Source organism: Homarus americanus, unplaced genomic scaffold (assembly GCF_018991925.1).
Source record: "Homarus americanus isolate GMGI-L3 unplaced genomic scaffold, GMGI_Hamer_2.0 scaffold31037, whole genome shotgun sequence".
Classification (NCBI taxonomy): domain Eukaryota; kingdom Metazoa; phylum Arthropoda; class Malacostraca; order Decapoda; family Nephropidae; genus Homarus; species Homarus americanus.
In genome coordinates this window covers 5,527,584-5,538,881 of record NW_024722227.1, presented here as the reverse complement: position 1 = coordinate 5,538,881, position 11,298 = coordinate 5,527,584, and the positions used below count along the sequence as shown (strand labels likewise).

The following is an 11,298-nucleotide window of genomic DNA, read 5'->3' as shown; positions in this document are numbered from 1 at the left end:
AAAACAATCATAAGTCCGCCCGATCTTTATGAAATCCGTTGAGTTCTTCTGTTAATTCGGATTATAATGTTAAATTTATCAAGTCGGATTAATGGTCGTGGATTATTGTAAACACAGTTAAACAAGTGTGCATTCTGACTTGTGTTGTTAAACTATAAGGAGTGAGCACTAATAAACATGGATGTTGGGGAACTGTTGACGTTCAAGGTAAAGTATACTGGAAACACTGGCTCCTCGACCCACCCAGGAGACAGTTGTTAACCTCTCCACTGGGGGTCACTGTGTCTTGTGCAAATGCTTCGTTTTCGAGTCTTTGTCCCTTACTCCTTCAATTTTAATACTCCACAAGGCAGAGCTCTGAAGAATATTGAAAATGGGTTACTATTCCGTTTCTAGTGACCATTCACAGAACTTTGTTGATTTGATATTACTACTGTATTTTACTTTCACACAACCATTGAATCTTAGGAATTTTGTCTTTGCAATCAATAATGATATTTTCGTTCTGGTCATCCAGCTAATTTTAGGATGGGTTAGGTTAGGTTGAAATATTGGTTTGGTTAGATTAGTTTTGGTATTATTGCGTTTACACACCTTTCATTCCTACCTCTAATCTATTATCATATTCGAATGAGACATAATTTTCATCTATTACATTATCGGTGGAAATGTATAATAACGGAGATAGCACATCCAAAATTTTCTTTATTTTCTTCCATTAATCTTCCTCCATTATCGCCTGCCTCACCTCCAACACTGCGTGTCTCCTTCATAAATCATCACGTGCATGTGCTCCCGTACACGTCACGTGGCCAATCAAAAGCGTTTTTGTTTTTGCAACCAATTAAAATGATTTTGGGTTTAATTCGCGGTATATTTGGCCCAATCAAATTCGAGTTTTATTTTGGGTCTCATATTTCGAAATTCAAGTTCAGTTCTGACCATGGAAGTCTGCGATGGGTGTCACTTAAATTATATGGAGCTGATTGCGAGTTTTGGGGGGAAAAAACGAAGAAACTAGCATTTTTTCGATTGCATGGTGTTCTTCCAACCTCAGTAAAGTGTACTAAGAGCAAGACTGAATGTAAATATCACAAAGACCAACATGTGTGGCGTTGTGTAAGAATCTCAGAATCCAGCGACGAACAAGAACCAGGTCAATAAGGTAAGAAATAGGTGATTCCATCATATGGTGAGAGTCAGTTAGGTTAGGTTTGGTTTTTGTTTTTCTAGTGTTTTTTGGTGTATTTTGCCATGATTTTTTTTCGGAAAACGTCCAACGAAAAAAATTCTATAAAAAATATACGGCTAATTTCCGCCAGAAATGAAGGTCATATTCGATCTAAACTCGCACAAATACACTAGAAAAATATATTTTTGACTTTCAATCAGAGAACGGTGTGACAATGCAAATTTACCATTTTGGTTAGACTGGTTAGGTTGGATATCTAAATACAGGGATGACCGAAACTAAAATTTTGCCATTTCCAAATAGGTGGATGACTGAAACTATAGTTTTACCTCAGTAGTTTATACAATTCTAAGACAATTTCTTCTATGACGTTTCCCTTCCAAACGACTTATATATGCCCTGAGGGAGGGGGGGGTCGATTAGGAGGTTTAGTAATTCTTAGGTCATGTGCGAGGGAAACACCATCGAAGAAAAGTGTCTTAGAATTGTCTAAACTATTGATTTGACTAATTTATGAGGAAAAAGCAGTAATACTGAATCAGATGGCTAACACCAGAATGCATTCGATTTCGTTCATTTGATCCACAGATGTTCTTTGCATGATAGTAAGTAATGAAAATGATATGACAATAGAACCTGACAGAACCAACCAAAGAAACCTACCCAACATTTCTGTCCCCTGGACTCCCCACCATATTAAACAGAAAGGACTTATTTTGATACCAGGTACCAGTGAAAGCAACTTTATTGAAGCATCTTGGTGTAAAATTATGTTTTTTGTGGACGCTGGAGTATGCTCGGACTGAGCGGGTTGGTTGTGAACAAATAGAGCAGATGGCAAAACGCACTGACAACATCAGATTTTTTGGAGGAACGTTTTCAGTAAATAATTAATTTCTTAACTTACAAAGCACATAGAGACATCATTTTAGTGTCAAATGAGCAATTTTTCACCGTGTTTTACCCCACAATTTCCTCCATCCTTCATGCCCTGCCCACTACAGGTGATTTATGATTGTAGATAGAGAAAAAACTACTTACAATATAATTAAATTGAAAAGTTGTCATTTCGTTTTTATCACTTACTTTCATCCAAAGAACATCTGTGGAAAAAAATGAATGAAATCGAAGAACTCACTGCTGGTGTTAACCATCTGCTCTAGTATTTACTAAAACCAATGTACCACCAGAAGGAGTTGTTTGATTTTTTTCATTTTTTCCAGATATTCTTATAATTATACTGTAGAATGTTGTTTAAATATTAACTTTGCTTATAAATTTTTATTTTATGATTGTTGTTCATTACAGTATTATAAAGGGTGGTTTGTTTAATTTTGTCATAGCACCATGAAATAGTATCTTGTGAATTGTTGAATATCTACAGATGGAATCATTCATATTCCATAGTATTGTATTGAATGTTTGGGGAGAGATTATAAGTTTTTAATTTTATTGATTATGTTATTTCTTCACTTTTTTTCCTCACAGTTTCTGTCTGCCTTTCAACCCTATTCACATACAAATTTAACTTAAGACAGTAGAACATAAGAATGAAGAAAACTATAATGGGCCTATTTGAAGCTTCCCAAGAAATCCAGTAACTTGTTCCACTGATTTACAACTTTTATTACTTAACCAATGTTTACCTAATTCCTTCTTAAAATCTAAATTTTTTAAATGTAATTCCATTGCTATATAGTACTGTGGCCAAAATTGAACTGCATATTAGTAATTCAAGTATGGTCTCACAATTGCAAGATATTGGGATTATTGCCACAGTTGCCATTGGTTAGGGTTTCCTTTGGTAGAAACATTCATGAGTCCTTCTATCCAGGTTTGGTTATCAACCTGGATTTCAGGATCAGCCCCACATTTACAGATTTTTTATGAAAACTCATACAATTGTTTGTATCCATTTTTTGGAAAGCAATAACTACATCACTGATAAAATAAATGAGCGTGGAGTTGATTGTTAAGAGTTGTATGTATTGGAGTTAAGTATGATAAAATCATTCAACAGCCAGAGATGGCAGTAAAGCGAGCACAGGAAGAGGAAGAGGAAGAAAAAGAGCGGCCAGGGAGGAAGCGAAGCAGATTGGAATCCAGAGGTTTAGGTCCTCAGCCACCAGCAGCTACCACCCACCCTACAGTGACTAATGCACGTACCCGACAGATTGTGGAGGAAAAGTTGCAACAGCTTGAGCAGCAGGAAGATCCTGAAACTGTGAGATTAATGTTCATCATTTCATAGTGCTTGGTAAAATTTAATATGCTTAGCCTACAAGTAACAGGATCACCAATGTACTGTATAACAAAAATTTTAAATAATTTTCCATAGCTGTTAGTATCATATTTAAGTAGCAGATAAGCAACATGTTTCCATTTTACCTTTGTTTTCACCTCTCTTGTATCTACATCTACTGTTACCTTACACACATTCTCTCACAGTTTCTTTTTACTGAATCTTTGGTCCTTCTTTACATTTTCTCACACATCCTTCACTCATATAGTACATTCTTTTGTTAACTTTTCATTTTGACATTTTCAAGCACCCAGTGCCATTGGTACAGTAACTTTGTTTTCTCTAAAACTATTCCATCAGAAAATTATTATAATAGGAAGTCCCCTAATTCCATTCATCCTTTATTAAAAAGTGTCTTAAACATTTAGCTTCAGTTAGTAAACCTGTAATTTGACCTCATACCTGTTGCAGGCTTCCCCATCTGTTGTAGTATTATGCTGTACACTGACAGACTCCTCCTTTGCTCATTAATTTCTTTACTCAGTGATCATTGAGTAGTGTCATATATAAATCAGTATTCCTCTATCCATACCAGAGACACCACAGTGATAATAATTTTGAACCAATCCTTTAGTTCATAGAGTCAGAATTCTTATAACTTTTACATTTATATAATTATTTGTTACTTGCACGTCTTTACAGATTCATTTGTTGTTGAACATTTCCTTCATAAAGATACTACAGGTATCCCTTGTTTAATGATGGGGTTGTGCTCCCTAAAATCTAACGTTAAGCAAAATTATCACTAAATGACAGATAAATAACATGGAGGTTCAGTCTACAATGATTTCTTTCCCCTAAACGCAGTACACTGTATTTAACGATAACTTTCTATAATAATAAAATACAGTGCACTACAGTTAAGTAACACCCACCAAGTCCATGTCAGATGTAATGTACTGTAGTCATCAAGTGTCCTCCTTAAGGCTGGAGAACTACTGAGTACACAGCGTGGGAGGGATAGGCGGCGCGCGGGTAGAGTAAGCATAGACAAGTGACAGCAAGGATGTGCAATTGGAGCACAAAATTTCCAGGTTCTCCCCCTTCCCAGTGAGTTGAGCTATCGCTAAACCGAATTTTGATCTTATGATAATAAGCAAGAAAGGGCGTCAATATTTTTTATCACTAAAGCAAATTAATGCTAAATGAGGGATGCCTGTACAGTATTAGGATTCATGAATTTGTGTAATTGTCTCAACTTTGGATGTACAGTACCGTATATTCACTATTAGTGTCTCCTTTTCATCAATGTCTAATTCACCTTTTTCTTTGTAATTTTTGTTTAGGATGAGGGCCCCTTAGATGAATCAAAGCTCAAGAAAATGATTCTTGGATTTGAAAAGCGAGTGCTGAAAAACCAGGAGCTGCGAATAAAGTTTCCTGATGATCCAAGGAAGTATGTATTAGCTACTGTTTTTATAATATGAAATAAGAGTAGATTATTTGTTCTCAGTGTAGCATACATCCATAAGTAATACAGTACCTGTACTGTGCTGGTCAGGGTCACATCAAGACGATCTAGGGCCCTGGGCACTTTATCGAGACTGGCCCCCCTCACCCCATCCCCCAATCTTTTTCAGGAAAAAGAAAGACATTGTAAATTTCAAATAAAGGTAGTTTATTTAATTATTTGTTTTGTGAATTCAACTTCTAAAATAATCAACTATAAGGCCATTTCAAATGTTTTCTCTTTAAGTTTTAAGTTGCATGCATTCATTACCAGCAGTCGTACTTAGATTACTCAGAAATAAAAGTTCACCTCTCAATAAAATAAAATCTGACAAAATTGTAGTAATCAGAATGTCTGATTTTAATTCATTTACTGGAAGTAACAACTGTATCTAGATGAAGTACTTTATAGATGTATTGAACTAAAAGTTAGCCTTTCAAGCTTTCATAGCATATTCATCCAATGCACAGTAAACATAGAAAAGACATAAAATCCAATGATAATATGAATCAATGAGTGTCACGCCGTGCAGTTCTCACACAACACACCCAAGCAGGTCGTGGCAATCGAACATGAACACAATGAGAATGAACGAGTGACTGTTGACGCGGCGTATTTCTGCTCCAGGGTGGGGGTGGGGAGGGATGTGTGCACTAGCATTCATATTTAGATGAAAAGATAGTGCAAACTGAGAAATACCAGCATATATATTTATTAGTACTATTATTAATATGAATAATATAATGTGTCCTTATACAATACAGTACAGTACTGCAAACATTTACTATTTTTGCTGCAATGTAATGGGCTGCAAATTTTACATTATTATTATTATTATTATTATTACTATTATTATTATAACAAATTTTTGCAAGCTCAAGGCCCCCTCTGGGCCCAGTGCCCCCGGCCCGGGCTCCGCTAGCACCGTTGTTAATGCAGCCCAGGTGCTGGTATTAAGAAATAAGGATACTTTAGTACAGAAGTAGTAGAGACCTGTTTCCACGGCTTGATTTAAGATGGATGCTGGTAATGTACTGGATAATGTTACTTGCAGGATACTTTCAAGCTTTCAAGCTTGTTACAGTTCCAAATTAGCTCACCTCTGAAATGGAAATTATAGTAAAAAAAAATTTAACTAAAGGAAATATAAAAAAACTTCAGACCACAGAAATCATGGGTTTAGTATAGGAAGTTGAGATTTTCATGTATGGAAATTAAAACTTGGTTTATTTGTAATAATATTTTGTTAAGTATGTATCTGTAGTTGAATTAAGAAGGCATCACTATACAACACAGCAAATATCTTCATTACACTAGATTGTTACTGCTGTATATGATTTTAACTTTGAGTTATAACAGTACCATATACAGTATAAAGAAAGGTGGAAAATACTGTTACATGGATTGGAGATCGTAACTTTCTGTATACGTACTGTACTTAGTTTTGTTGCACATAAAGTGTTAAGAGGAAGGTAGGAGCTTTATGTGTTAAAAAGAAAAATGGGGTACCTTTTTATTTTAGTCATGTGATAAAATACAACAATATACAGTACAGTAGGCAGTCAGATATTTTATATTTTTTTAGTGATGTTATAACAGAATTTCATTTTTTCACAGAAGCTGTTGTGGGAAGTTATTCTTGCTAATAAAATAGTTAATTTCTTGTTTTATTTGTTTTTACTCTTAGATGGACTTTAAATCAGTTCTCAAAATTATTAATACTTCTCCTTTACCTTTATTAATATGTATAGGTTTATGGAATCAGAAATAGAACTGAATGATGCCATAGAAGAACTGCATGTAGTGGCAACAGTACCTGAGCTTTACCCAGTATTGGTGGAGGTGGGAACTGTGAAAAGCTTACTGGCTCTCCTCAGCCATGACAACACAGACATTGCCATCGCAACTGTTGATCTGCTTCAGGTATGTGAGCTACATTAACTTTTGAATAAACAGGGATATCTGGGTACCTATGTGTGTTGGTGTATGTGAACCATTTTGGCTGCCCACCATAATTCATTGCCATTGTGAAGCAACTCCAGTATGGCATGAACAGCAGTGTCCTGTACAATGGCACCGAGTCTGAGTTCTTCCCCATCCAAACAGAGGTAAAACAAAGATGTGTACTGGTACCAACTCTCTTCCATTTTCTTGGCTGCCTTCCTTATTCGTGCCAGTGCCAGATGAAGGGACTTTTCAATATCAGACGACTCCCGGCAGAAACAAAGGTGTTGGCAGCTTACATTACTGAACTTCAGCGTGCAGACAGCCTCACCCTCGTCGCTCACACTGAAAGTGACCTACAGGAGATCCTAAACATCTACGCAGATGTGTATGCACACTTCGGCCTTGAGGTGAATGTACGTAAGACTCAGATTCTCTTTCAACCTGCCCCTGGTTCAACCACACCCCCACCATCCATCCAGCTTAATGGTACTACCCTCTCTAATGTTACCCACTTTCAGTATCTCAGCTTCCACCTGTCCACCACCGTTGACATCGATGAAGAGATTCAACATCGGTTCAGATGTGCATTTCAAGCCTTTGGTAGACTCCATACCCGTGTCTTCAGCTGTAGGGAGCTGAAATTATCTACAAAGTTGCACATATATCGAGTAGTGGTCCTCCCCACCTTGCTATATGGCAGTGAGACATGGGTCACATACAGGAGGCACCTCAAGGCACTTGAAAACTTTCACCAACTTAATCTACGTTCCATCCTCCGAGTTCGCTGGGAAGACAAGAGAACAAATGCCAGTATATTCTTGCTGACACCAGCTGTAGGAACATCAAGGCTACCATTATCCATGAACAACTACGCTGGACTGGCCATGTTACCCGCATGGACGACAGTAGATTGCCAAAGCAGCTACTTTACAGTAACCTAACGAATAGTAAACATAATGCCGGCGGAAAAGGTATAAGGATAGTCTTAAGACAAACCTGAAAAAGTGCCAAATCTACCCCCTCACCTGGGAGACGACGACTCCACACCTTAAGGCTTGGAGGAACACCACACAAGAAGGCGTCAATACTTTCGAGTTAGCCCGACTGCAGAACAAGGCAAACAGGCACCAGCCTGACTGCATACCGAGGCAAACAAGCACCAGCCCGACTGCATACCGAGGCAAACAAGCGCCAGCGGCAGAAAGACCTTGCCGTTGCCCCTCCTGCACTAGATGTAGCCCTCCACACGTGCAACATCTGTGGACGACCCTGCCAGTCCCATATCTGCCTCTTTAGTCACCTCAAACTCACCAACCTAGGTGATATCCTTAATAACTCATATCATTATATCATAGCTGGATGATCGTCATACTCGATTCCGAGTGACAGCAAAGTAGTAGTAGGGTGGATGATTACATATTGCATGTATGCATTTGTGTGTACAGTGGTCCCTCCATTAACGAGCGGTTCAATAACGAAATTTTGGTTCACGAATTAGCTGCCATAAGGATTTTCAGTTCTATTAACGAGTACAACTTCTATTCACGACAGCCTTATGAGAAACACGCTTTGTTGTGCGCATCAGCTGATCGGCTAGTCCGCCAATGCAGTAATCGGTGCTATGTTTACATTTGTTTCCAGTGTGGTAAATATCAAGAAAGTTGTGCTCATGAATATTTTTTGCATTTTTTATATTAAAATTATTGGTTATGCTGAAATTTAGTTAACATATTGATAATATATACAGTACAGGGTACAGTTTTTGTGTGCCCATCAGCTGATCGAATCGCCCGCCAATGCTTCTCAGTTTAACTTTGCTGACAGTGGAGTAAACATTGAGTTTGTTGGTCTCTTGAATATTTTTGCATTTTTACATTAAAATTATTGGTCATTCTGAAATTCAGATGACATATTGATAATATACAGTGCAGAAATTATTAAGAAATACGAAGAAGGCATTCGAACCAATGCACTCTGTAAAGAATATGGCATGTCATCATCGACTGCCTCTACAATCAGCTGTTTGCTATGTAAACAAAGCCGCCGGGAATACTACATACACACTTTAAAGCAAGTTAAAATACGTTCAGTTTTCTATTGTTTTTTTATTTATTATTGTACAGTATTGTACAGTATTTTGTTTATATTTAATAATTTGTTAATTTTATTACCAGTATACAGTACTTTGTATGTACTTTTTCTGTGATTTGGAATTAATTACCCAATATCCCATTGAAATAATAGTCGTTAATCAAGGGACCACTGTATTTGTATGGGGGAACTTTATATTTTTCATACAATACATTATAATTATAGTTTTATAAAAGTTAAAAAACAAGTACAGTATGTTTGATTATTACATATTTCTTGCAGGAGATGACTGAGGTAGAGGACCTACAGGATGACAGTGGAGCAGAGGCTCTCATTGAGGGTCTACTGGAGGGGCAAGTCATTACTATCTTGGTCCACAACCTCCAGCGCCTGGAAGAGACTCAGAAACAAGAAGCTGACGGTGTCCATAATACCCTTGGTACGTTATTGTTTCTATTTTAAGTTTTTTTTTTTTAAATGGCATCATTCTTAGCATTTAATCTCCCCAGTAATGAGACATATCCTGTGTGATTCATTCTTTTTCATCACACAGGACTCTACAGTATATATGTTTTACTTGTATCACTTCATATACTATACTATATTTATGGTTTATGGTTGCAAACCAGTGTAAAATACTTAAAACATTAAATGTCACTTCATATTATCATATAGTACAGTGACCCCTCGTTTAACGAACACCTCGGTTAACGTAATTTCGATTAACGAACTGCCTTCCATAAGGATCTTCAATTCGGTTAACGAAAAAATATTCGGTTAACGAAGTTCTTACGAACCGACCTCAACATGTTTTCGCTTGCACTGACCGGGCAACCAGCTTTAGTATCAGTCCGCCAATACATTAATCGGTTCTAGGGCTTAAATTCCTTACTATTTTAGTAAATATCAAGAAGTTTATACTATTCAATAATTTTAAAAGTTGAATATTCAATTTTTTAGTCATTTTAACAATTATTGAACATAATTGAAGGTAAAGTGACTAGTTTAATGCGCGGCATCCAGCCTCTTAACACAGCAAACAGGAGTTAGTCTCTCTCTGTTTTCACTGGAGGTAACATCTTGCTTGAGACTCTCTTCAACTAAACGCTTTTTTCTGTGTTTCCAAGCAAATTATTGGTCATTTTGAAATATATTTTACATATTGACAATATATAATGCAGTGCAGTGTTGATTTAAAGAAAATAATCTTGAATTACACCAGAGAGCTAAAATTTTATGGGTGAAATGGCGCCATGGGGTGACTTCTCTTCCACCCCAATGCCTTCTCTTCTCCCTTCTCCTCCACCACCATTCTAAATCCCATCATCATCATCATCATCCAGGAGCCTTCTACATACACACCTCAAAGTAAGTGAACTTTTCTACCATTTTTGTTGAATTTAGGAAATTTTCGGTGAGCTGGAACCAATTACCCAAAAACCCATTGAAACAATGGTTTCGGTTAACGAACGACCTTCTGGAACGGATTGAGTTCGTTAACGGAGGGGTCACTGTGTATATTTATTTATATATATATATATATATATATATACATATATATTATAAGATGGAGAACAGGTTAATGGGAGTGAGATATCAACTTGGTAAGGGCAAAAGCAAACAAGAGTTCATATACAATGGTGTTATGCCATCATTTTTCTAAGATGACTTTGCAGTCAAAATTACTGCAACTACTCCAGTCTCCCACACCTTGAACACATGTGATGATGTACTGAACTCCTACCCGGTACATGTGCAGCATTTGGAGAAGCACTTCTATCTAGCTTTCCTCCTGATCTCTAAGCTGCACCCAGTTTCTGCTTGCCTTTGTGTCCAGGATGGCCAGTAATACATATACAGTATATTCTGATCATAATACTTATTTGCTATAAATAATTCATTTAGAATATTTTACTTGCATTATTTTTCATAAAAAGTGCTCGGCGACACACATGCAGTCTGTCGCCAGGCTATCTGGCTGTCTTTGTGTTTGGTAGAGCAAGTAATGCATAGAAATATTTATCGGAATAATAATTCCACAAATAAATACATTTATAACATAATTACAGCCTTATTTTCCAGTAATGCTACACTACACTACAAGAATTGTACACTAGTTTTAGCAATATTACTTTGATACAACATAATAAATTGGACAAACAATGAAAATTAAATAAACAAAAGTAGGTACTTACATTCAGGAAGCTTCCCTGTGGCTGAGTGTGTGGCCTGACAGGCAAATAGTCACACTGGAATGTAATAAGCCGCACTGGTCATTCAAACAATACCGCAAAAAGGTGCACGTTCCCGAACGTC

The 11,298-nt window shown here is 36.8% G+C and overlaps 1 protein-coding gene across 2 annotated transcripts in view; it reads left to right on the top strand.

The window, feature by feature from the left end:
* The first annotated feature begins 6 nt into the window (after positions 1-6).
* The window catches only part of LOC121862330 (beta-catenin-like protein 1), a 28,567-nt gene continuing 17,275 nt past the window's right edge, over positions 7-11,298 (top strand). Inside the window, exons 1-5 of one of the 2 annotated variants that reach the window (XM_042360524.1) lie at positions 7-207; positions 3,213-3,416; positions 4,781-4,890; positions 6,696-6,867; positions 9,265-9,421. In XM_042360524.1, the coding sequence (XP_042216458.1) occupies positions 178-207; positions 3,213-3,416; positions 4,781-4,890; positions 6,696-6,867; positions 9,265-9,421 (673 nt within the window). In that variant the 5' untranslated portion in view covers positions 7-177. Of the gene's footprint in view, positions 208-1,115; positions 1,166-3,212; positions 3,417-4,780; positions 4,891-6,695; positions 6,868-9,264; positions 9,422-11,298 lie in introns of those variants that run through there. The other variant, XM_042360525.1, reaches the window with a different exon arrangement.